The sequence below is a fragment of the Rhinolophus sinicus genome, linkage group LG17, assembly GCF_036562045.2.
Source record: "Rhinolophus sinicus isolate RSC01 linkage group LG17, ASM3656204v1, whole genome shotgun sequence".
NCBI classification, from domain to species: Eukaryota; Metazoa; Chordata; class Mammalia; order Chiroptera; family Rhinolophidae; genus Rhinolophus; species Rhinolophus sinicus.
Window position 1 is genome coordinate 23,251,816 of NC_133766.1, and position 26,610 is coordinate 23,278,425.

General features: G+C 50.9%; 1 protein-coding gene across 27 annotated transcripts in view; it reads right to left on the reverse strand.

Moving 5' to 3' along the window:
- NFASC (neurofascin) overlaps positions 1 to 26,610 on the reverse strand; it is a 177,347-nt gene that overhangs the window by 48,349 nt on the left and 102,388 nt on the right. For 17 of the 27 annotated variants that reach the window (XR_012492907.1, XR_012492906.1, XR_012492909.1 and 14 more), the window contains 10 exons: positions 26,252 to 26,432; positions 19,302 to 19,319; positions 18,436 to 18,541; positions 16,681 to 16,877; positions 16,130 to 16,252; positions 13,475 to 13,645; positions 9,066 to 9,116; positions 4,073 to 4,184; positions 3,251 to 3,435; positions 1,891 to 2,022 (listed from right to left, as the gene is read on the reverse strand). Coding sequence is in view for 23 of the 27 variants with exons in the window: in XM_019711408.2 (XP_019566967.2) it covers positions 1,891 to 2,022; positions 3,251 to 3,435; positions 4,073 to 4,184; positions 9,066 to 9,116; positions 13,475 to 13,645; positions 16,130 to 16,252; positions 16,681 to 16,877; positions 18,436 to 18,541; positions 19,302 to 19,319; positions 26,252 to 26,432 (1,276 nt within the window). In the remaining 4 variants the exon portion in view is untranslated. The remainder of the gene's footprint in view (positions 1 to 1,890; positions 2,023 to 3,250; positions 3,436 to 4,072; positions 4,185 to 9,065; positions 9,117 to 13,474; positions 13,646 to 16,129; positions 16,253 to 16,680; positions 16,878 to 18,435; positions 18,542 to 19,301; positions 19,320 to 26,251; positions 26,433 to 26,610) is intronic. The other 10 variants (XM_074322288.1, XM_019711425.2, XM_019711424.2 and 7 more) reach the window with 3 other exon arrangements.

Sequence of the window (26,610 nt, forward strand, 5' to 3'; positions counted from 1 at the left end):
ATTTGAATCCAATGTGCATATACTTGTTTTGAAAAGAACAAAGCAATATGCAACTGGACGGGGCCTACCACCTTCCTACCCTCTGGGCAGAGCACTCTGCAGACGGTCACAAACTTACACCTGAAGGTCAGTGCCTGCTGAAAACCGAGCGAGTCCCTGTATTTGCCAAAAAGACCTGATTGTCCCAAGAAATGTATCTTATGCGCAGAGAGAACATTCCCCCCACGGTTCTCCCAGCACCGCTGCATCTCCCAAGATGCAGAGAACAGAGGCTGGGGAGTGGCTCTGGGACCAGGGGCGAAACAGTAAGTCATTCTGGGCTTTATTTCCTTCATCTGGAGAAGAGTTACTCCCATGGTTCCTTTACTCTGAGGAAGGTTAAGAGAAGAGAAATGAGCTGTACAAATAAAAGTTTTCTAGAAATGTAAGGAACTGCCACTTTTCTCATCTCTCCTCACCAGAAGATGACCTTCCTCTCTCAGGTTTCTGAACTGGGCTACATGACTTGGCTTCCATGGTCTGTGACCTCATGCAGGATCCCTCAGACCGACAGCGACAGTCAGCCTGGGGGGACCCAGGATCTGGCCCTGCGGGCGCCACAGTGGATAGCGCCTGAATCGGAACTGGGGGATCAGCAGGAGGTAATGAAGACAAGGTCAGCATCCCTATCGCGCTTCTCTGAGTCCCCACTCAGCAAAAAGGCACGAGGAAAGCCATGCCAGCCCAACTTGAACACCTCCTTGCCTGGCAATTCTCACGGACCCAGTCACTCCCCTTAAGTGATGGGTGACCTCTCCAGGAGCTCTGCGTTTCCTCAAGGGTGCTGTGAAGTTCAGTGCCTTTGTTTGCCTTGTCCCCAAAGTGCTGTGATGACAGGGAGAATGACCGGCAGAGGGCAGGCGATGTCCCTGCCTCTCCTGTATCCAGGGACGGACAATCCCTGGGAATTACTGTGCTCAGACTGGGTGCTGCAGGCTTGTTGCCTCCTCACAACCACCCACAGCTTCACCACTGTGACCCTGGGCAATTCATGGCACCATCAGAGCCTCATTTTCTCATCTTTAATGTGTGAGGTTAAAGAGAGAAGAGGGATGCAGCACCTAGCACAGCGGCTGGAACACAAAGACTATCTAAAAAGGTGCCCACTTCTCTGCCTTTCTCCCTGCCTCTCCACTTGCTGCTCTCGAGTTTGGCTCTGAGTTCTCTCCATTTGTTTTTCCCCACCTGAGTGATATCACCTTTTGCATTTCCTCTGACCCCGGGGAGAAAGTAATGACAGGACATTTAAAAAAGTAAATGCTACTGGAGAAAATATGATGTGAAAACTTAACCGAGGCCTCTGGCTGGAAGGGGCCTAGGACTCACCCACTCCAGCCATCCAGGCAGGACTACATCTCCCCAAAGTCTGCGCACACTGAATAACTGCACCTGTGCATCTCTGTTCTCATGGGAAATTCTTCATATCCAACCATATCGTTCATATTATATAACTCCACCTCTTATTTTGCCTTCAGAGAGAGTGGGACCTGGGCAGCCAACGACACTGGGTTACTGAGCTCTCCTCTCTCTTCCAAGTCAGACATCACGCAGAGCCCCAAATCTCAGGAGACGCAGCTGCAGACCCAAGACCTTGAAATGGGCTCTGCAGTTTTTAGAGGGAAGAGTTTTATGGAACACCCAAGGGAGGAGAAATCCCCTAAATGTGGGAAAATAACCACAGGCTCCTGTTCTCTCACACAGACATGTGCAGGTTTCCTGCCTCTTGAGATGTCCAAGGAGATGGCTGCTCCCTCACTTCTGGAACAACCAGGGCTGCCCACAGGGACGAGGATTGGGAGCCTTTGACGGGAGAAAGAGCAGAGTCAGGTGAGATGATGGCTCGTTACTCACATTGCAAAGGCTCCCCATTCACCATCCACTGGACAGTGGGCTTGGGGTTCCCACTGGCTCGACACACCAGTCTCCCGTCCTCGCCAGGGGCCAGGATAAGGTTCTTGGGTTCGTCCAGCCAGTAGGGCGCAGCTGGAAGACAAGGACAGCACAGGCAGGGGCGTTAGATGGCGCGGGGCAGGCAGAGGAAGCCAGACGGACTTCCTCTAGGAAGACAGGAGCCCGGATGCCAGCCCCAGGCCCTTACACCTGCCCAGGGCTCATCCTCATGGGATAACTCAGTTCCAACCTGCCTTTGGTCGGCTTCACACCACAGACACTTTAGCTATAAACTGGGGCTGCTCATTCGAGTTCCCTGAAGAGCTTTTAACAAACATGGAAGCCAGGGCCCACCTTACAGCCACTGAATCAGAATTCCCAGGGGAGGCCGGGGCGGAGAATGCTTGTAGAAGTCCATAGATGTTCATGATGTGTACCCAAGGGCCCGAGCCGGGAAAGGTGGGCACTGGGTTTCTGTTGTTGCTGCTGCAAGATCAGGCCTTTTAGGAAAGGCCTTATACTTATTCTCTTAGGCACTGAGCTTTGGTTAGAGCAGAAGCTCTGAGATGGCCACCCCTTTCAATTGTTGGAAAACATTGTGACTATCTGATTAGGTGGATTTTTCTGAGAAGAGGGTTCTTTGGATCAGATCCTCAAAGATCCTGATTACTCCCCAAAAGATTAAGAACCCCTGGTTTGAGTATAGTGCTCAAAGCAAGGTCACAAGGTCAACTGAGCATGTGCTAAGAAAGCTTGAGAAAGAGAAGCGACTGGGGTACCCCCATCTCTGGTTGGGACCCATAAAGGCATGTTGTGTTCTATTGCTTGCAATAGGTCAGGTGGGCCAGCTATGCTTTGGGGGGAAAGAAGTGATTTTTCAAAAAATAATTTGGGCCAAGATGACTCCCATTTTTAAAAGAACCAAGCACAGGACATAGACAGCACAGGGCTAAGACGACACACTATGAACAGGAATACAAAATAAAAGAGAGGGCTCTGGGTGTGGACCAAACAGACCACGAAATTCACGTGCTGAGGGAGCCCCGGGCACCAAGGACAGTTGGGTGATGGTCTGGGTGTATCTTCTTCTCTTAACATCTCTCTCTCTCTCTCTCTCTCTCTCTCTCTCACACACACACACACACACACACACACACACATTCAGGGGGGTGACACCATCCCTGGCAGGTTACTATTGCCACTAACCAGTGTGTGGGAAATTTCCCCCACTCACCCTGTCCCCAGCTACCCTCACAGGAAAGGGTGGTCATGGCGCTTAGGGCTGGCAAAATCATCATAATGAGAAATACACATAACGTACCCTTTACTCTCACCGAGATCGTGTGCCGGATGCTGCCCATCTTGTTGGAGGCCAGGCAGAAATACTCCCCCGAGTCTTCCTCAGACACATTGGTGATACGTAGGGCCTTGTTAAAGTTCTCAAACTTGGCCTTGTCAGATGGGAGGTCCCCCCCTTTCTTGTACCATGCAATGTCTGGTGTTGGGCTAGAAGAGGGACCAAGCAGGAAACAGGGACTTATCACAAACTGCGGCCCCGCTATTCTGTGGAGCCCGGGATTCCCAGGTGTCCTTAAAGTGTACTTGGACCTAGAGCAGGGCTGTCCAAACTGTTTTCAACGTTTTTCACCAAGGGCCATATGCGGTAAAATACACAAACAGCCGGGCCACTCACTCGAGGTGAAGTACGTATTGCCTCACCTGGTTTATTTAAGTAAACTAAATATATTTTTGGAACTTGCTGCGGGCCAATTAACAATGGATTGCGGACCGCAGTTGGCCCGTGGGCCGCAGTTTGGATGCCCCTGCCCTAGAGGATGCACGTACGTCCTCTGAGAGCTGATCTCTCCTATACAGAGGGATTGCTCAGCCTCGGAGCATTGGAGGGACTTATCTAAAATCACATGAGATTCTAACACATGTATAGGATGCCCACCCATCTCCTCTCCTCATTACCAAAGAGACGGCCAGGACAGGACGGAGATGACTATGATTTGCAAAGTCCTCACGAAGGGCCATCTGCGTCTCTTTTTGCACTCCCAAATGTGGCAAGAACAGAGCATGCACAAACTCCCTCCCCAGCCTCCTGAGGGGTGGCCAGAAATGGGGGTGACACGGTACATACACCCCAGAGGCGATACACTCCAGTAGTAGGTCCATGCCACGCAGCACCATCTGACTGCTTGCAGTGCCCTGGGGATACATGAAGCTGGGGGTTCTTTCTGCAACTCCTCGGGCTGAAACAGGATAGAACACGCGGGCATAAGCCTCCTGCTCAGGGGCTGACCCAGCTGGGCCAAAGCTGTCAGGCTAGAAAGAAATGTCATCACGCCTCTGCTTCCCCCCTTCCCCTCAAAGCCCCAGGCCCTGGATCCTCCCAGCAGAAACCGCCCCAAGGTCTGGGCATCATTAAGAGAGAGTGTTAGAAAGCGGGGGGCTCCTCGGCCCCCCCAGCACATGTGTGTGAGCAGCTTTAAGTTCTGAAAGGATCTGCCAAGAGGAGCCCAGCTTCCTTCCCTGAAACGGGGGAGGAGGCTGCCTGAGCAGTGAGTGGTTTATTCCCTGAGTGTCTTGTGTTGGGACCCCAGAGACCAATTCAGTGGCCCCTAGGGAGGCCATCTCAGCAGCGGTGGAAAAAAGAGAAGGCTCGAACTGGGGCCACAGGACAATCTGCTCTTGGGGACCCTGGAGACAACGAGCTAGGATGAAGCCACAGAGACCCAGATGAACATCAGAGATGCAGAAAGCATTATTAATGGTTTAGCAAAGACATGGAGAGAATTAATGAGCAGAGATGACAGGAAATCACTCTGGGGCTAAGACCATTCTGCCTCTTCACTAATGACTTTGGAAGGGGCTGGGGAAGAGGGTGTTAATTGGATGTGAGACACCGGGGGAGGGGTGAGAGGCAAGTGACAGCCAAGATGGAGGAGGAGATCTACAATTCAACCAGGCTGGAGCAGCCAGGGGTCTGAAGTTAATGACATGCACACAGGTTTTGAAGCCAGGTGGCCCACAGAGATGGAAACTGTCAGGGTGGCTATTTCCCAGTGGAAGGGGTCCTGCAAGTCTGGGCACACCACAGCCGAGTGGAGCCCTCTCACGCGGGCCTCACTGCTCGCTCCCTCAGAGCTCTTTGTATAGTTCTGTGGAAATGGATACGATGGAAGGGAGAAGAACAAGGAGTTTGCAACCAGGAGCCCAAAGCACAGGGAGACTGGAAGAGGCACCCCTGTCCAAAGGTGCATGACTGTAAACCAGGAGTTAACATATAAGCTGAGCCTGCTCATGGGCTTAATGGATCTTCCACTCCGCTGGAGAGGTTAAGAGGTGTAAGGAAAGCAGAGCTTCCAGGAGCTGGGAGCCTTCAGAGATGCCCACAGTGAGAACAAAGGAATTTTTCTGGGCTGTTAATAGGTGCTGGCAGAGCGAGGACAGAGTGGCAGGGGAAATTCTGTCTCTGTGACACTGGTGTCTCCTAAAGGAGCTTGTTGGACTAGTGGGTGCCTGGTGGGATGAGAGGGGTTCTGTCCTAGGGGCACTCAGCTTTTCTTTCCATTAGCCATTGGGGGCGGGGTGCACTTCATAGAGCTTGCATCTGTTTTACCCTTTTGTCAGGGGAAAAAAGAATGAAACAGGCAAAGGTAGTTAGGCTGCTGGCACAATATATGGCACATAGCAAGTGTTCAATAGATGTCTGTGGGATGAATGAGTTCAAGGGAAGAAGAGAACAAAAAGAAGGCAACAGTTTACCCCCCACGTTATTTCTTCTTCTGTAGATGTCCTCATGTGTCCCACCAGCACAGACATATACAACAGTGGCTACTGAAGGGGTTAATCCATTACGTGGTTAATTGGTTACTGTCTATAACTCTTGTAGCTTCCAGCTCTCAGTACCAAGGAAGCTTGATACCAAAACAGCAGCTTCCTCCCACCCATCATCTTAGAATCCCCAAAACAGCCAGACAACACAGGTCAAGGGCACCATGAGGAGAAGGAGATTTCGGGCAGGAACCTCTGATGTCAGGCTGGTAAATGTTTTGAGAGCCGGGAACCCTGGGATTATGTGGAAGAGGTCCCAATTCCGTTGGCATACTCCTTCCTGCAGGGACACAAGCTGCAGAAACCAATCTGTGACCCTGTGGACACTTAATTCACACGATAGCATGCAGCACCGCAAGCACACACGACCAGCAAAGCATTAAGTACGGGAAGGAGGAGCAGTGAGCAGAGTCCCGCTGTGGGTGCCCTGAATGCAGCTGTGACTGTAGAAAGGTTATAGCAGGACTTCATATGTAGGGTGTGGGCTAGCAACCACAGAATTATCCCAAAAGGGGAGACACGACTGGGAAACAAGCCAAAGTCCGAAAACATAGGAAGAACATTTTAGAAGTCAGAGGTAACAACGGGGCAGCCACTTGGTGAGCAGTCATTATGGGTCAACCACTGTGCTAGCAGCTCTATCTGCATCATCGCCATGTTTAATCCTCAGAACAAACCTGGGGGTACCACCCCCATTTTAAGTAGAGGAAACAGGCTCAGTGAAGTCAACAGATTTGCTAATGTCACAAGCAGCTGTGTTTTGGATTCTGGACCATTTAGAGCCGAAGCATGTGCTCTAACATCTACATTGCCTCTCTTTAAGGACGGATAGACCAGTTGTCCGACTTCTGACAGTTAGCTTTGGGAATATCTTTCTCGCTCAAACCAAAGAAAACCAAAATCCAAAGGCAAAAAAAGTGAAGGAGATAGATATTTTTGTTTAAAGTGAGCTGCGGTGGTGAAACTCTTCCACTATGTTTTCCTCAAATATTGTTCTCAATGTCTCAGATAAGATTTCATCTCTCCTCAGTGGCTATTAAATAAACTCAGGCCCAAGCTGGAGAAACAGAAGCTAGACGGCGAACTAAGAGGCTGCAAAGGAATCTCAACCGAATTCTTAAGGCCATGGAAAGCTTGAAGGGGAGTCAGAGTGACACATGGTATCTTTATGGGACAAGAAGGCTGGACCCAAAGGGGAGGTTGTGAAGAGATGTGGTCAGCTCCAGCAGGAGGGATTTACATGAAAACTTATGAAGGATAACACAGTCACTGCTCCCAGTTTCTTTCCCTGTAGAAGCAGACCCAGGAGGAATCTGTGAGACAAAGGTATCACTATATGAGACTCTAAGAGACTCCAAGTGGTGGAAGATGACTGTTTCCTAGGGTGTCATTGGACAGCCTCCCTCTTACCAGGAAGTGGGGATCCCTGAAGAACCTGTCCAGCCTGACGATGCTTCTCTTACTCTCCCTGATTTTCAGGGCTGAGGTCAGACCCAACACCCGATCAAACTTAGAACCCAGGTGCCATAGCTCATATTCATGTGGATTCAGGAAGAGCTTCCCCCTGTGGCCCCATCTGACCTTTAGCCGAAGGACAATCTTTTCTCTCCTGCTCTCACAGCTGTGGCTCAAGAGTAGGCTCACGGGTTCCCTGAGGAATCTGGTGAGCACAGTGACATCAGGCGATGACATCGCCTCAACCACCTCAGCTTAAAAAGGGCCAGTGAAAAATGCCTCAATTGTCTCCTGCAAGCGGAATGGTCAAGACTGCGGAAAACCTCAGTTTCTCCCCTCTGTGAAGTGTTGAGTGTTAACAGAAGCAAGTTCAGTGAATCAGATGTGTCCAAAAACCTTTGGAAAAAACAGCTTTTATGGGCAGCTGGATCCTCCATTTGCTGCTTTCAGTTCTCAGAACTGAGAACTCATAGGCTGGATCCCTGGGATCTCATCCACCTCTTTGGCTCTAGGAATGGCTGGACCAACAATCCCAGAAGATGAGAAAAGAACTTTGTCTAGAAACACTTGATAGCTTCCACTGCCAGGAAATCTCTTCTGTGTAACCCAATTCTCTCATGCAGTAGTTGGAACTTTTTTCTTATCCAGTTCTCTGCATAGGCACATTCCATACCAGTGCTCTGCGGCTCTTGACACTATGGTGGTTGGCCCCATTATTTTGAAAAAAAAACAATGCCCAGAATCCAACAAAGGTCCTCTGCTTCCTCAGGCAGTACATCTCTTTGGCAGGATCTCAGTGTGGCTCTAGCTGTTTGGTGCCAAGTTAGAGCCTTCGCCTCTCTCCTTGGCTCTCATTCCCTCTGCCCATCCCCCACTGCAGACACCAATCATTGTTTATATTAGCACATCACAATTCAGACACTTCCTATCTACTTGAGCTCACAATGACCCCCCTGGGGACCTGCAGCCTTGGCTTCTGAGGCATAACTGATGATGAGGGCCAGCTGCCTCACCAGAGCCAGGAAATGATGATTCCTCTGGCTGCTCAGGGAAAACAAGACATTCATAGCCATGGTGGGGGTAACTCAGGTGTGGAAATAGCCAATTACTCCGTAATAAGCTTGAGCAACCAATTGTATGATGAGTTAGAAATATAGTTTATGGAAACTGTGCCATGACTTGCAAATCTGTGGACTGGTGAGCACTGGGCATGGACTCCCAGCGGAGAGATGAGGCCCAAATGACAGAGCACAATGGACAGTCCAGCTTCATTTACACTCACCTTGAAAGAGAGCTCAGAGTAGACTCTTGCTCTATTTCCCGGATGCATTTTAAAGAGACAAGGGATCTGACATGATACCCCCAGTAGCTATGGCCAGACTGCAGAGAAGGCAATTCACATCTAGACACTTAAGAGTTAACTAAACATGCACTACAAAGCTTTCTATGCTGTTTAGTCCACTAATACGAAGACTTCCTGTTTTCTCCTCACTGTGGGCACTCACCTGTCCTCAGATATTTTCCATCCACCTGCCACTGATTCCTAAGTTTCTACTGAAGCCCTTTTGAAGTCCTACCCTGGTTTGACCAACGTGTCCAGAATTTAGCAAGTGGAGGCCTGCAAGTATGAGGGGAACACACCACCACATGAGCCACCTCAAACTCCCAGACTGGCCACTGTCTTCCTGCTGAGCAGCTTTCTGGACGTGGCACCGTGGCACCCTGGCCTGGCCAAATGTCAGACCTGCCACCCAGCACGAGATAATGACATGGTATCAGTCAAGTTAGGCAAATGGGTTAGGACAGGCAAGGTTACTCCCAAGGTTACCACAGCGACTCACCACTGTACATGTCAGGGTGGTTTCTTAAAGACGAGTCATTATAGGGGTGGTCTGCAATAAACAAAAGAGGGTGAGCAAACAGGAGGCCACGGAGAGGTCATGGAGGCATAACGGGGAGAGAACAAACAGAAACGCAAAGCCACAAAAACAACCGGGAGAGCACCAGTGGTCTTTTGCAAAGTAAAGGCACGGCATATTTGGAAAGGAAATATGCTTGGTGAAGAACAAGCAACACAAAACAGCCCAAAAGGGAAGAAAAGGTTAAATCCTGCAAAAGAAGGCAATAATAAAATAAGTTTCTTTTTTAATTAAAATATTAGGCTTGACGCTTAATTGCTTGGTCCTATCGTTTTTTTCTAATAAATGAGATGAGGATTAGCGGTATTCCGTAGAAATCTTTTGAACACCTTCTGCCCATCAATATCCTCAGTTCCCAGGTCTCTGGATCAGGCCAGTTCTTGGGGCAGCTAAAGAGAAAGCGTTAGTGAGCCCTGGGGAAAGAGCCAAGTCCTACCTGAGCAGAGGCTAAGTGGCAAGGGGCGGGAGGTAAATGAGAGAAGGCGTCCAAGAGAAACAGTTCATCAGCACAGTGGGACAGAGGGACCCTTGGCAATGCCCCAAAATCTGTGCTGGCCGGCAAAGCATCCCCCAACCTGACCAGCGGGCACACTCTGGTCTCCCAGATGTGTCTGTTGGCAGAAAGGCCTCCTTCTTAGGAGACCAGAAGCATTCCAGGTCGGTGGGGAGAGCTAGGTTGAGGTTCAGATTTTAGGATTATAAAGGGAGCCTGGGAAGGAGGGGGTGGGGGAGACAGGAAGAGGGAGGGAGAGAGAAAGGGAGAGAGGAAGACAGACGGAGAGGGGGAGTAGGGCCAAGAGGGAATGGACAGGGAGAAGGGGAGAGGGGGAGAGGGGGGAGGTGGAGGAGGGAAAAGGAGAGTGGGGAGAGGGGGAGAGGGGGAGCGAGGGAGAGGGGAGGGCATGCAACACAAGCACTGTGAGTTCTACATTTTGGACTGAGAAAGGCCTGCTGACTAAGCTGGAGATTCAGAACGCTCTGGACTGTCTTGGGGTAAAGATATTACCTTAGGAGCAAGACCAGTGGTGTGGTCTCGGTTCCAACCTGAGGTAATGAAAACCCCAGGGCATTTAACCCACAGAGAGAAAGACATTTTGAAACAGGGCACATAAGCATGCCAACCTCCTTAGGTAGCTTTTGACTCTTGTACTACCGTCCACTTCCAGCTGGGTTCCAGTTTTGACAGTACCCACAGAAAGTGGGGGGTGGAGTAGCTGACTGGAAGCCAAGCAGACAGCCCTGAGAAGCCCAGGACACGTCCAACTCCTGAGAGAAGAGAAGAGAGGTGCTGTGCCAGAGCATTTGCATATTTGAAGACAGCTCAGATCCTGTTACAACTGCTGGCGAGGCCATGAAGCTCCTGTCTGAGACCCCACCGCGCTGCATCCCAAACCTGCCTGACACTCAGGAGGGGGATTTTCAGCATCCAGAACTTTCCCCTCCAGATGGCGTTGGTGATAAAAGACGTGCCTGTGTTTGGGAAGTCAGCTTGGGTTTATCTGGAGCTAAGGGTGGGAACTGACCTGCAAGGCGATGAAGAGGCAGAGTGGCAAAGTGCTGGATTCAGGTCACTTCCTCTCCTAGGGACACGCACAGATGACAGGGCCTTGTTTCATGCTCCCACGCCACCAGGTGAAATAGAACCTATCTCTTTTCAGAGAAGTGACCCAAGTTCGGACTGGACCCCAATTTGTGGATTCTGGAGCACATCTGAGAACTTCAGGGAGCCCTCTGACTCCTCTAAGAGCATCACTTCGACAGTGGACATTAGAAGGAAGCAGGGTTAGTGTTCCTTGTCTGCCTCACAGAGAACCCTCCTCCCTCACCACTACTGCCTCTCGGGTGGCAGAGGCACTGGGACGGACTGGAACCTATCCTCATGTGGGCAAAGGGACAGGCACGTCTTTGTTAGCCTGTCTGTCTTTCACTACATCCCAGAACAAATTTAAAAGTGATTTTAGATTGCCCAGTATTTTGCATTGGATACATTTCTCCCCTTCCTTTATTGCAGGTAATGCAAAATCGGCTGTGATGAGATTTATTCCTTCCCCCATGAGCAAACTGTGACAGAAACCCCTGGTGAGAACCGTCTCTGAAGCCGTCCCAATTGGCTGTTTTGCTGCCCACCCCCAGACCTGGTTCAAAAGGTACAAGAAAAAGCCTGTGTCCTTTCCAGGCAGGAAGCGGAGCGAGCTCCACTGTGCTATTTTAAGCAACTGTACCCAATCTGGGCTGGTAGGGATGCCCAGAACTTGTTCCGGCCACAGCTGCCCCTGGGAGACCCCAGGAAGCTGACAGGGTTCTGTTCCCAGCACTTGGGGGATTTTCAGCGTTTGAGAGTTTTCAGTGGAGTAGGGGACCCAGAAACGGAGCAGTAACAAATGTCCCTTACCTCAGAGAAAAGAATATTTTTGGAAAGTCCAACCTCTAAATGTGGCTGAAATCTCTAACTGCTTAATTACACAGAGGAAGGCTCTTTACCACCTGCATCTCCCTGCCTCCACCCTGTGTGACAGTGGCGGCCTCTGCCCAGGACCGCAGACTGTCACCTGCCTCAGTCCCCAAATGGCAGGCTGCCTTCAAGCATCTCCTGGGTAGGGAGAAAGGGATCCAGGTGAGGGCACTGCAGACCATCCAGGGATCAGCTCAGTGAGCATCTTGCTCTTCACATTCCTGCCCCTCCCACTGCCCAGTGCTGCCAGCCTTGTCCTGCTGTGGAGGCCACTCTGAGGTCCTGGGCAGACCACACTGTCCTTCCCAGCTCGGCCAGCTGGCAGGCAGTCACCCCTGCCTTGCACTAGGAGACACTTCAGACAAGCCAACTTTCTTCTTCAGGGCTCCTGTCTGGGCTGGGGTCTGGAATAAGAAAGCCAGGCGGGGGCAGCAAGCAGACTGACGCTGGGTGACCCTGCCAGGCCTTGTCCCTGGCTTTCTGGCCGTCCTGATAGCTATTAAATTACGGGGAGCTCAAAACAGTGTGTGGGGACCTGCAAAGGCAGGAGAGGGAGGATTAGAGGTGGGTAAAACGGGCTCAGAGGGAGAAGATGAGAGTGGGGGAAAGAAAGAGGGAGGGGAAGGAAGTGAAAAAGGGAAGAAAAAGAAGAGAAAGGAAAAAAGTACCCACAGCAGGGAAAAGGGAACAGAAAAGACACTGCTTCTTGTGGCTCCAACTCGGTGCCCTGACGGAAGCAGAGTGGAGCTGGGCTGACTCTCAGCCGCCTGCTTCCATCATGCGCAGGGACTGGTGAGGGAAGGAGAGGGCATTAGGGGGTCAGGCCCCACTTGTCCTGAGCGAGGAGTTCATCCCAGCCTCCCCCCGGCCTCCCACATCCTCCAAGGAGGTGTCGTCAGCCACTTGCATGTGGGTTCCAAGAAGCCAGGGTTCAACCTCTTTTCTCCGACTTGTGGAAACTGCCAACACCCATGTGGTGACCCCTGCCTGGCCTCTTCCACAATTGCCACTTTCCACAGTATTGAAAACATAATTCACGGCTGAGTCAGACAGATTATGGTCTCTGGGGAGGGGGCTCTTCTACGGAAGGCACTTATAAATCCATGGAGTAAACCAACACAGCCACTGTCAATGTCTGGGGCAGGCTGAGGACTCCGCAGCCAACGCTCCCAGCCAGCGGTTCCCTGGCAAGAAGTGTGTCTCTGAACTGACTGGCTTCTCTCTCCCCTTTATGGAAGGCCACCAACACTATAATGGGGCAGGAAATGCTGACTTGCTTTGGTACCAGTTAAACAAAATCAGGGAATAAAAACAAAAACAAAACTAAACATAGACCTGCAACTTGCAAACACAGCGATTCCATATGGTCCAGCACATACACGTATCACAGAATCAAATACAATTCATGTAGGTGTACCTACTACTTTGAATATTCCATTCTGTGGATTTACTCTAGAAATAAAGATAACCAAACAATGACTAGAAATAAAAGAAGCAATCGAGCTGAGTATACTAGGAGAGGGATACCGGATGACCATTTAAAGCAGGGCTTCTCAAATTCCAGAGCATCCAAACCCCCTGGGCGCTCATGAAGAAAAAGGGGTGGGATAGCTGGGCCCGAGGAGGGTGCCAAGTTCACCAGGTGGTTCTGATTCCCACCAACGTCTCAGAAGCACTGGGTTAGAGCACGGCTAAGTTCAACTCAAGGCAAAGAAGAAGGAGATGTGGTTTACGGACGTTAAAGCAGCTCAGGCACAATGAGCTGGAAGGATTCCTAGGTCGGCCTCGGACAAGGCGCTTCCCAGACCCAGCACCAGGGGCTGCTCAGGCTACGTGGTGCCGCCCCCACCCCCAGCCCCAGGCAGGGGCCTGAACTTACTGGTGAGGACCTTGAGGGTGAACGGGTTCTTCTGCTGGATGGTGTGGGTAAAGTGGAAGCGGGCATTGCAGCTGTAGTCGGTCTGCATGTCCTGCACCATCACATTAGAGAAATAGAGGTCTCCGTTATGGCCCTGGGACACCCGCTTATTCTGGGTGATGGGTTCCATGGCTGGAAGGAAGCAGAGGTACACTGGGAGGTTAGCAGTAATGGTAACAGTGATAATAATCATGAAGTTTCTGGTGAGTGACCACCTACAGAGGGAGGGCCGGTGGGGCCAGGAGTTCCACATTATTTGGTCTATTTCACACTCAACTCTGAAGTGGGCTTATTCCCATTTTACAGATAAGAAAGCAGAGGACTTCACTCTTCTGGTTACAAAAGCAATGAGGGGAGAGTAGGATTTAGATTCAGACCTGCCTGCTCATCATGCCCATGCTCTGTGACCCTATTTTTCTATCTCCTGTTCATGCCACAGAAGATCTGACCGGCCCCAAGGCCAGAGGGAGGGGGCATGACCCTTCAGATGCTTCCAAATCAAGAGGCAAATTCACCTGTTTTATTTTCTAGCCCCTACCCCCCAGGAAGAAAAAGTCATTACAGTTATAATTTTAAGATGCATACCAATCGGTGATGCACACCATCCATTTCAGGATGCCTTCCAATTTTAGAGATGCGAAAAGTAAGAGTGTGTACTTTTTAGAATTAATGAGATCATAGGAGCGGCTGAGAATGCTGAATGCATTATCTATATTTTTTCAAGCACTGTATTTTATGTAAACTCAAATGGCCAGCTTTCCCGGCTATCTGGTTTGTAAAAGTACACTTCTGGGGTTGACTACTCATAGTGAACTCCTTCCTATCCCCGGTGTTTTCTAAGTCACCATTTCTTAAAGCACAAAGTTAATGATGTCAACTTTCCAAAGATGGGCTGGTCAGTTGCTGAAATCATTTATCAAAGATTTCCTGTAGGCCTACTATGTGCAGGTACTATGCTAGGTACTGGTGGAAGAGACAGGAGTAAGACAGCACCCTGCCCTCCAACAGTCTGCAGTCTAGAGGAGACAGTGGATAAATCCATAATTGCAGCGCACTGCGGGGAGCGGGAAGGCCAGGTAAGAAGAGGATGAGCTGAGGAGCAGCCAGGCCATTCTACAGGCCTTGAGTGTGGCTTGAAGGCTGCGTGACATTTACCAGGCAGAAGCGACAGGAGCTAAGAGGGTTCTAAGCAGCAGGAACAGTGTGCTAAAGGCGACAGTGCCTGAGCAGGGAGTTGGGGGGTCGGGGGGAACGGGGGAAGGACTGGAGAGGCAGAGGGGACCAGATCAGGAAGGGAACTGTGTGCCAAGGAAAGGAGTCCAGTCTTTGTCTGAGATGATGAAGGAGCCAATGGAGGGCTTTGAGCGTATGAGTGAAACTGTCACATTATGTTTTTAGAAAGACCAGGGAGGCCAGTTATGGATAATTATTTCAACCCAGGGAAATGCTCACGGTGGCCTGTGCTAGGGAGATGTCAGTGAGGATGGAAAGAGCAGGGGGGTCACGAGGTCTGCTCAGGAGGTAGGATGGACACACCCGGTGACAAGTGTGATGCAGGGGATGAGAGGAGGGTCTGAACTGTTAGCTAAAAACCAACACCCCAGCCTGTGGCCAGGCAGCCTTCCCCACAGAGTGCTCTGTGATGAGGGACGAGAGGGACGATCGGGCACAAAGCCCCCTGCACTCTGCAAAACAACTCAAATGCTGCATCACTGACAAGGCAGCCTCTTTCGGAAGTAGGCTGGTAAGAATTCAGGAACGGATAGAATAGTGGATGACAGGCAGGCAGGCAGGCAGGCAGGCACGAGATCTATAATCTATAGGTTGATGACAGATGGATGCGTCTATGGAAGGAGGGGGAAGGGAAGGCAGAAGTGGAGGGAGGAAGGAAAGCCAGGAAGATGCACAGATAGACAGCAGTCCTCTATTCACCTTCATGATGCTCCCCCCACCCTGGCCACCGTTACTAACTGAGGTCCAGAGCGGTTAATGAGACTCATTCTAACACTGAGCCAGGTCAAGCTCCAAATGATGACACTCTATCCCCTGCTCCAAACATCCTACCTCCCCATCCATCATTTATCCAAAGTCTCATTCCCACACCCCCCCCGACTGTCCTACAAGAAGAGTGAATCCAGACCCACCAAGGACTGAAAGAAGAGGCTTGCTGTCAACCCACCTTCAACTGGTCTATTGAAAAACACAGTTTCTCCTCTTCTTCCTTCTTCCCTTTTCTCCTGCTCTTCATCATCACAAATATTACTGAGCACTTACTGTGTGTCTGGCCCTGTTACAAGCACGTTAGATGTATTGACTTATTTATTCCTACAATAAATCTATTAGATACGGACAATTATCAGCCCTATTTTTCTAGAGGAGGAAACAGGCCCAGAGATGTTAAGCACCTTGCTCAAGATCACACAGCTAATAACAGCCAGTTTTAGGAAATGAGCTCAAGCAACCTCTCTCTACAGAGCCTATGTTCTCAGCCATGTGGCCAGATCTGCTTCTCACAAGTCAAGGTCTTCTCGCCTTGGGCAAGCGCCTCCCATCAACACACCCACCCCACTCCCTAAGGTTAAAATAGGCACAGAACACCAGGCCCCTAAGACTTACAGCTGCTCATCCAGAAGATGACAGGGGACGGAAGTCCGGGCGGGGGGTTGCACTGGAGTGTCAAGGGAGCGCCTTCTTGAACCACCACGGGGTCTAGACTTTCCTTCGGCCACAGTGGAGATTCTGGGGAGAAACACAGAAGAGGATGAAATGGGGGTGATGACTTGAGTTGGGGCAAGGTGCGGGGTTAGAGGGAGGAATCTGAGGAGGGGAAGGGGAGCTGGAGAGTGAGGGGGCAGGAGGGAGGGACAGGGCCCATGCATCTAAAGGAGGTGAGAGAGGCCCTTTGAGTGGATGCACATCTTCCAAGGTTCCTCTCCTTCCCTCCCTCCTGTGCCCAGACTGGCCAGTGAAGCTGGTCAAGACTCTGGTTTGGCACTTCCTTTCCAAGGAATCTTTTTGAGTAGGGGGGTGTGTCCCAGCTCAGAGGCAGAAAAGCAAGCAGGCCTTGCAGGGCTCCAGAGCACCAACAGGCCAGAGGCAGGGGAGGCCCTTCTGCACCGACCGCCCACGCCTTCCCCTCCACGTCAGCCCTGCCCCACGCTACTCACTGGACACCTGCAGGCGGATCCTATTGGACAAGGCCGTGCCAAATTTGTTGCGAGCAAAGCACTGGTATTCGCCCTCATACTCCTCGGGCCGCCCGCCACTGCGGAAGTCAATCACCAGGGTCCCAGACCGCCTCCGCATTGACACCCGGGGGTCCTTGGCGACATTGAAGAACCTGCTGTTGCGAGTCCAGTGGAAGCTGGGGACAATGGGGGGGCAGGAGCAACAGGGTAACAGGGGGGTTCCGGGCTCCCGCTGAGAATCTCAGGGCCCCAGTCCTCGACTCAGTCCCCAAACCCCATCTCCATGCCAGTGGGTCCCAGCCCTGGCTGAGGGGCAGAACTACCCGGGAAGCCTGATAAAACGCAGCGTCCCCAGTTCCCCAGGTGACTCTCCGGGGCCAGGTCCCTGATGGTAGCCAGGGCTGGCAGTCATGGCTCTAAGTGGTAGACACCCAAGTTGTCCCTGGGGAGTATGTTCTTTGGAGGAGCAGGCAGTGATTTTGATTATTTTAAATCGAGAGTCAGCTGCTGCTTCCATGCCAGGGCATTGCCAACCTCCAACCAGGAATGCAAACCCAAGTTCACATTTCACCTGACCCACATGCGTCAGGGACCTGGCTCTGCTCCCCCTGCCTCCTTATTTGATCATGGACTCTAAAGCCAGAGCGAAACGGTTCAGGTTATCTGTGCCCCTTCTCTGTGGGTGGAGACTGGAAGGCAGTGGCCACACATTATAGCCCAGGAGGGGCAGCTTTGAAGGAAAAAGCAGCCTTCATAAAACAGCCCTCAGAAGCAAGGTCACCCATAGCCTGCCTGACCCTTCAGGGTGATTCCTGCTTCTCCCACCATGGGTGACGGAGGCTCTGCTTGTTCCAGGCTCACAGCTCTGAGTTATACCAGCTCATGCAAACCTGGGGACCGGGGGCAGAAGAAGGCTGCCACACACCTGAGGCTCTGCCTGGCCTCATTTCTCCTGCTGAAACACGCCCCACCATGTGAGGGTTCTGTCACATCTGGATCTCAATCTGGCACGAGGCTCCTGAAAGCTGCAGCCTGGAAGGTGCTTTAAAGATGAGGGTCGCATAGCGTCCCATCTGCACGTCACCAACACCTGCCACTCAGTATAAACAAACCTGGCCTCGGAGTCAGAGGCCTGGGTTTAAATCTAGGCTTTGCCACTCTCAAGCTGAGTGACCTTGGAAAAGGTACTTAGTATCTCTGTGCTTCCATTTCACTTTCACTTCACAAGGACATAGGTCCTTCCCCGAACGGCAGTGAGGTCGTTGGACAAGACAGTGTGAGGAACAACTCTAACACAGAGCTTGGCACACAGCAGGCTTCAACTTGTCTGGACTGACACCTCATGTGATGCTGAGTGCACAGAAACAAGCAGAGACGAGCTCAGATGAAGCCAGGGAGAGGGACTTCCTATAAACTAAGCCCGAGGGGGCTGACGGGAACATAAGGCAGTGGAAAGAGTGTTATTTTGAAAGTCAGGGAACTTTATATCAGTCCTGGCTTTTCAGTGTGACCTGAAGCCACTTAAGTTTTCTGGCCCCCCGTTTCCTCATGAGCTAAATTTCCTAGTATTCCAAGTTGTACTTTCTACCTAGTGGGGGCTTAATGGAGATTTTTGGAATGGATAAATTTAGTTTCTCAGCTGCTGCAACCATCATCGGGGGGGTTTAAATGCCCTCTTTGCAGGCCCCTTTCTGTCCGTCAACCCAGCTTGGATTTCCCTACCAGTTCACTCACCTGGGGGCAGGGTTCCCCTTCGCTTCACACTCAATCAAGATGTTGTCTCGAGGATCCACGATATGGTCCTTCACTGACTGCTTAGTGATGGTCGGGGGCTGGGACACTGCAACAGGGCAAACAGTAGGTGGTCAGGGCTGCAGGGACCTGCCCGGGTCCCTGGCTTAGGGAACAGCTGATGTTTAAGAGCTTCGGGAGCCACACAGACAATCAGGCAGGGAGGCGGTGGATAGTGTCCCATCCTAGACTGCAGGGAAGGGTGCACGTCACAGACCAAGCACGTGGAGAATCCCTCTAAGATCTCACAGTATCCCCATGAGAAACTGAAGGCCCGGCTTCTGTTTGACCCATTCTATGTCCAATGCTTAGTATAATGCCTCGGGCACAATATTCTTGATAAATGTTTGCAGAATGAATAAAGGAACAAAAAGCAGCTAGATTTTTAGAACTAAAGAGCTGTGATCGTTCCGAGTCCTAGAAGGTCAACAGATGGCCAAACTGGTGAGGAAGGAGCTGAAAGAGGCTTTAGTCCCCAGAGAACGTCCCAGGGACTCATCTGCAGGCCAAAGAGTAGCCCCTTCCTCTCGGTCCTGAGCTCAAGTTCTCCCCCAGGCTCCCGTGCCAGCCACCTGAGTGGTGATTCTGACCCACCTGCTCCTCTGCCTGTATAGCTATAGGCTGAGCCTCTGTCCTTCCTGTGAGCTAAGTAAGGTAACTCACTACAGGGCTCTAGTGTCAGGAACCCCAGCAGGCAGGGTGGGGAGGCCAAGAATCCTCCGTGTGCCCTCACCTGGCCCTTTCTCATCCCTCCTTCCTGCCCTCCTACCTCCCAGAGGCACAAGTGTGGAGAGGCGCCCGGGACTTACGCTCATTTTGAATGCTTGCTGTTAGTTCCGATGGGTTAGCATTGTGAGAGGAGAAAAGAAGACAGTAAGTTATCACACACGACCAATCGCCCAGGTGTCCTCACACCGCAGCATGCAGGGAGAGGGGCGAGGAGGGCTAGGGGTGGGCACTGTGCAGGGCTCTCTCCTCCTCCCAGCTGCAGGGGTCGTGGAAGAGCCAAGCTGGAGTGCAGACGGACCCAGCGAGGGCTTCATGGAGAAGGCAACGTCTCTCCCAGGAGACCAAACCACGTAGTGGAGCAGAAAGAGCAGCTTCTGACCAAATGAAGACGTTACCAGGTAAGTCCAAACAAAGTGGCAATGCTGCTCAGAAGAGGCTGGGCTCTGAAGATGCCACCTGTCACTTCTAGATGCTCCTTGGCCAAGGGTACCAGGGTGAGGCTGGAAACAGGTGGATCTGCACCACTGCTACAGGACAAAGCCCCAAGGTCCCAGCAAGGTCCACAGGTCTCTCCTCTAGTGCCCCTTCTTCTCTCTCACACATGAAAGCTCACCATCTTCGCCTTTCTAAAACTCTAGGGACAGATGGATTTTCACAGTCCCGCTCATGGCAGAAGAACACTGCCCCACGGAAATCCCACTGCTGAACTGCAGGATGAAGCAGAGACCACCGCTCTTTTCCATGCTTTTTACAAACGGGGTAAGAGGGCAGATGGGACACACCTTCCCAGCCTGTACCTGAGATGTGCACGTGCCCATGGACAGGTGAGTGTGCTTCTCAAACTCTGACAAGCATATGAACCACCTGGAGGGTCTGGTTAAAATGCAGGTTCTGATTCAGCAGATGCTGCATTTCTGACACACAGCCAGGGGATGTGGATGCTGGCGGCCTGTGGACCACGCTTTGAATACAAGGTTTTAGACGGTATGTGCTCTGTGGGGAGGAGGTACTGGTTGAGAACATGTGTTGCTATAACTTTTAAAGAGGTCTTTTCCTTATGGTCACATCAGAAAACAATGTGTCATCCTTAGTTCAGGCTGATGCAGACGTCAGATACTGTGCTGGTGTCGAGGGACGACTTTCTCAGAGTGAGCGCTTCCTGGGGGAAGAAGAGGCTGCTGGTGAGCCCTGGTGACTTGGAAGCTTTCTGACTTGACTGTAGTGAGACGTGGGAGACGAGTTTAGGGGATGAGCGAGGGGGCAGTCTGGAGAAGGCAGAGTTAAGACAGGGCCAAATGATGTGGGAAGAATCACAGAAGAGAGAAGACAGAGAGGGGAGGTGGAGGGTGGCAGGAATGAGTGTCCTACTAAACACGCTGTCAGTAAGTGAAACAATCTTAAGACCCACGAAAAGGTTCAAAATAGTTCTTTCTATAAAGCCTGCTGGGGCACAGAAATTTTGTCTGCTTTACCACTCGCCTGGTGCCCTTGGCAGGAAACAAAAAGGAATGAAAGGTCTAGGGGCAAAGCAGAAATCTATGGTTTCTGAGCACACGCTCTGTGGAGCTCCCCACTATAGCACCTTCACCCATATATGATTTTCTGGAAAGACTGAAAGCAGTGTGGCTGGTTTTAGATGGTACATTCTGCTACAGGGGGATGGGGGAGGTGGGGAGAAGGGGCCACTTTCAGGAGAAGCAGGGCTGTCACTTGACCCACTGCTCTTGACTACAGCCTACATCCCTGGTTTTTCATCTCAAGAGATAGTTGGTGTCTCCTGGGTCCTTTCATACAGCAGAGGTCTCTGGCCTTGCCCTCAATGGGAAGCCTGACAAAGGCTCTACTTTGCCCACATGGGCTTCAAGCCTCTGATATAGAATCAAAGCCAGTTTGATGGAAAGAGCCCTAGACATTGTCCAGGGCACCTGAAATCCAAAGAAGGGAAGTCACTTGGTCAAGGTCACATAGGAAGTCTGTGGTAGAACTGGAATGAGAACCAGCTCTTCTGCTGCCTGGTCCAAAGGTCTTTTTACAAATCCATCCTTGGCCAGAGAGGGAAATTGGCTAGGTAGGGCCTCAGCACCCTGTTGGCCGTGGCATTTTGGGCAAAAGTGAGTAAGAGGGGAGAACTTGGGGGAGTAGCGACTCTGAGCAGCTACAGCTGGCTGGGTACTATCCCTAGGCCCACACTGAAGCCAGGCCAGGGGCCTACTGAGAATCTACTTGCCTAATGAGGTAATGACATCTGCAGCCACTATTATGCTACTGAGGAATTTATTACAGGGACACAATCAACCCAGAAGACAAGCTGACACTGGGAGAAGACAGTGGGGATCTCCTGCCGAGGGACAAGGTGACCCATCTAGTCTGTGACCCTCCCCTCCCCACTCCGTGTCATACCACCTGCCTTTCTCTCTTTCTACGGAACTTGCTGGATGATCATGCAGAGTGGAGAATACACTTGCTCTTTGGGCTTCCAAGGGGGAGGAAACTTCCAACGGGCTCTGCAGGCATTAAGGCAGATGCCGCCCAGTCTTCTTTATTCACGCACCTCTTCTTTCCCTGGCTCTGACATCTGTGCCCTCTGGCACTCATTCCTCAGAGGATGGAGTGAGTGTGAGTGTGAGTGTGTGTGTGTGAGTGTGAGTGTGTGTGAGTGTGTGTGTGAGTGTGTGTGTGTGTGAGTGTTTCTCCCACACCACTGTCCAACTCTGTCAGTTCCTAGGAGAAAAATGCTGAGTCTCTTGATGTGGGGAGGGGGAGAGAGGGACCAGTTGCCAGCAGACTCACTTTTTTGGCAAACTCTCTGGTTGATGAGGTGACCCTTTGCTTTCTTCAAAGGTCATGCTGTTCTCCTTGGGGCTGATGAGGGGGAAGTGGATGCATGTGACTCAGTTGGCAGAGTGGTGGGGGCCAGAGGCTGGGCGCTTCAATGAGGGATTGTGTAGCAGCCCAGGGCTCTGTTCCAGGAAAGCTGCTGCACTTAAACTCCCCAGAGCAGAAGCAATGCCCCATCCTCAAGACATAGATGACGCCCCCTGAGGGGGCAAGTAAAAAGACGGGCACAATGGCAGGGCAGCCTCTGGCCTGAGCCTCCACCCCCACCCCCACCCCGCACCCCCACAGCCAACACATGGAAAGTTAGTAAGAGCACCTGATGTTGTGTTAGCAGGCATGAAAACAACATTAATTTTGTTGTACTTCTCCATCAGAGTTCTTGGGTGACCAGGTGCATTGTCACTGAGCAGTAATATTTTGAAAGGAATCTTTTTTTCTGAGCAGTAGGTCTCAACTGTGGGTTTAAAATAATCAGTAAACCATATTATAAACAGATGTGATGTCATCTAGGCTTTGTTGTTCCATTTATAGAGCACAGGCGGAGAAGATTTAGCATAATTCTTAAAGGCCCTAGGATTTTCAGATGGTAAATGAGCACGGGCTCCAACTTAAAGTCACCAGCTGCATTAGCTCCTAACAAGAGAGTCAGCCTGTCCTTTGAAGCTTTGAAGCCAGGCACTGACTACTCCTCTCTCGCTATAAAAGCCCTAGGTGGCATCTTCTTCCAATATAAGGCTGATTTGTCTACATTGAAAATCTGTGGTTTAGTGCAGCATCCTCTTTAATTATCTTAGCTGGATCTTGTGGATAACTGGCTGCAGCATCTACACCAGCATTTGCTGCACTTTTATGTTATGGAGACGGCTTCTTTCCTTAACCTCATGAGCCAACCTCTGCCAGCTTCACACTTTTCTTCCACAGCTTCCTCACCTCTCAGCCTTCATAGAATCGAAGAGACTTAGGGCCTTGCTCTGGATTAGGCTTTGACTTAAGGGAATGCTGTGGCTGGTTTGATCTTCTATCCAGACCACTAAAACTTTCCCAATATCGACAATAAGGCCGTTTTGCTTTCTTATCATTTGTGTGTTCACTGGAGTAGCACTTTTAGTTTCCTTCAAGAACTTTTCCTTTGCGTTCACAACTTGGCTGACTGTTTGGCACAAGAGGGCTAGCTTTTGGCCTGTCTTGCTTTTTTAGATGTGCTTTCCTTGCTAAGCTTAATCACTTCTAGCTTTTGATTTAAAGTGAGAAATGTACAACTCTTCCTTTCACTTGAACACTTAGAGGTCATGTAGGGTTATTAGTTCGCCTAATTTCACTATTGTTGTGTCTCAGGGAACAGGGAGGCCCTGAGGAGAGGGAGAGAGAGAGGAGGAACTGCCGGTCAGTGGAGCAGTCAGAACACACACATTTATCGATTAAGTCTGCTGTATTATATGGGCGTGATTTGTGGGGGCCCCAAAATAACTGCAATAGTAACATCAAAGATCACTGATCACAGATCACTATAACAAATATAACGATAATGAAAAATTTTTAAATCTTGCAAGGATTACCAAAGTGTGACACAGAGACACAAAGTGAGCAAACGCTGTTGGAAAAAAGGCTCTGACAGACTTGCTCAAGGCAGGGTTGCCACAAACCTTCAATTTGTAAAAAACAGTATCTGTAAAGTATAACAAAGTGAAGTACAGTAAAACAAGTTATGCCTGTACCATATTATAACAACTATACTTGACAGTTCTTAAGAGAGTAGACCTTACAAGTTATCTGTGTAAGCAGACCTTACACACAAAAAGGTAATCATGTGAGGGGACGGATGTGTTAACTAACCCTACTGCGGTCATCATTTTGTAATAGACACATGTAGCAAATCATCAAGTTGCATACCTTAAACTTACATATGTTATATGTCAGTAATATCTCAATGAAGCCGGGGAAAGAAGGAATGCCTGATCTTTCCCAAGCCCTTCCACTGGGTCTCAGCCCAGGGTGAGAAGGAAGGACGGGCCCAGCAGGAGGGAGAACCCAGGCTGTAGAGGACTTCTTCCTGGGCCCTTTCTGGAGAGCTTGCCTTTCTCTTGTCTTGAGTTCAGCTTTTGTAGACTCATTCTGGAGACACAGCCATGGCCATTGTGCCTGCAGCAACCAGGGAGGTGCATGGGCAGCGTGAGTTTCCTGTCCTATCACACCCCGGGGCACTGGAATGGTGTCTCGAAGGACTCATCTCCTCATTCAGAGAAGTGATGTGGTCACATGCTGGCCTGCCACTTGTGAGCTGGAGAAACGACTTTATTTGTCTGCACCTCAGTTTCTAATCTGTCAGCTAAGGACAATACGTACTTTGAGGATTAGCTGTGAGAATCACAGGAAACAAAGCCTGTAAAGCACTTAGCTCTCTGCCAGGCACACACAGCTGCTACTCCGGGGAGTTCTAAGAACTAAAGGGAGGCAGGTTCACCAGAGGTCTCCGTGGGGCATGTGGGGCACCAGACTGGGAGTCATCAAGAGACCTGGGTTCTTCTCGCAACTCCATCACCCACTTGCTGTGTGACCCTGACCAAGCAAGGACCTGGGTTTCCATGAACACAACAACGCAGGAAGGGTGGATCCTCCAGGCTTTCCTCAGGGGAGATGGTGGTGGGGTGGTCAGGGCACTGGAAGCTCTGTGCTCCACGGGTGGTACTTTGGAGAGAGTGACTGCTCAGTCACCTGCCTGGTGCAGCTTTAGAAATCCATATTCCTAGCAGAGATGTCAAAGCCATCTATTTATAGTTCACCTTGCAGGAACTCCTCACCCACTAGCCTCGGGGATCAAAGTGGCAGGTGCGTGAGTGAGAAGCAGCAGAAGAGAAATGAGCCTTCAGCACTTCCTGGATAACCCAATTTCCTCTGCACCTCCCTCCTCCCGAGACAGAGAGGGCCTTATCATGTTCCTCATTAGATTGTCTGCCTGGGACTGTTAATGAGAAATTCTCCTTGAGCCAGCAGTGCAGATGGTCTCCACGGAATAGCTCCTTTTACAACTCCCGTCTCCACTCCCTGAGCGTATGCGCATGTATATGCAAGCGCAAACACATTGGGGCTACTGGTAGGGCAGCAGAGGCCTTGCCCATCTTGCTCCGGGTTTACCCTATAGTTTCTCCTGGCCTTATCTCATCCAGAAGTGCCCACTCCTCTGGGGTAGCTATTATTGGTGAAGTGGGGTGGGAGGGGATGAGACACCTGCAGCTCTTCTCCAAGCTTTGCTAACTCCAGGGCCCACGGTCTGGCTTTGGAGAGCTCAGTGGGGATGACTTGGAGGCCGTATCACTCTCCTTTCCCTCCCTAGACGTCTGTCACCTGGAGACAAGTCAACATTGGCATCATGTGGGTCTCATGTATTCCTGAAATCAGGAAACGGGGACGATGTGGGGTGCTCCCACCTTAGCACTGGGATGTAAGACACCCTGATAGAAGTGTCAGAATCGTGGCAAAGGTGACGCACTTCTAAATGCTGCCAGTCAGTGGGCCATTATGAATGTAACCACAGATACGCTGGTGGAGACATGCTCTTAGATCAGCAGTCCAAGCCCCTTACTTTATGATTCTGATGGCCGAAGAATGCCCCTCCCATGGGAAACAGAATGACATCGATTTCACTTTTCAGCTTTACCACGGGAGTTGAAAACACCAGGCATCAGTGCCTGGCTCTCCCACGGTGGCATTATAATGGGCCCTATTTTAACGTCTCATGTAGCCAGTCTTTTGCAAAACAATCCCCTTCCCAGCCTTCCCCAGGCCATCTGTCCTCCCGATCAGTCCAGACAAGGGCCTGACGGGTCCAGCTCAGGTATTAGAAAGGCAAATAAGAACTGTCTGCTCCTTTGGTCCCCGGAAACTCCATTTTGATGGGCAAATCAGACCAGAGGACACTCAGACTTCCAAACTCTGCCACCTCTGGCGCTGCTCAGCAGGCTCCAGGCAGCCGAAGCATCACAGCCACAGCCCTGACAGACGGCGCTGCAGACTCACAATCTCACATTCTCAAACATGAGCATGCTCGTTTCCGTTCTTTGGGAAACCCAGCTCTGATCTAGAACCTACTGTTTCCCCTCCCTGAACCTTCTTCGAAAGCTGGTCTTAACTCTCCCCTGCCCTCCAACTCTGCTGCCCCAAATCAGGAAAATAAAAGAGGACTGAGCAAACTCACGATCCATCGGAATCTCGATGGCCCTGCCAAGGCCAAGGCAGCAGAGGAGGAAGGCTGCGTGGACCCAGGGTGGTGGCTGCAGCCTGGCCATCCTTAGCACTGGGCCCCGCTCCCTGCTCCCTGGCCGGCGGGGTCTTGCTGCCTCCAGCCGCTCTAACTCGGCCTCCTGGACAGAGTTCAGCTGTGGAAAGAAATACAAGTGTTATTCTTGAACTCGTGGCTTGTCCTAGCAATCCTACAGGGCTGAAAGGATGCAAGCAAGGGTCCCCTTGGTCAGAGACTGATGTTCTAAAACACGGTTTCTTAACTTTGCACTATTGACATTTGGGAGCCATCAATTTTTAGTGTGGGAAACAGTC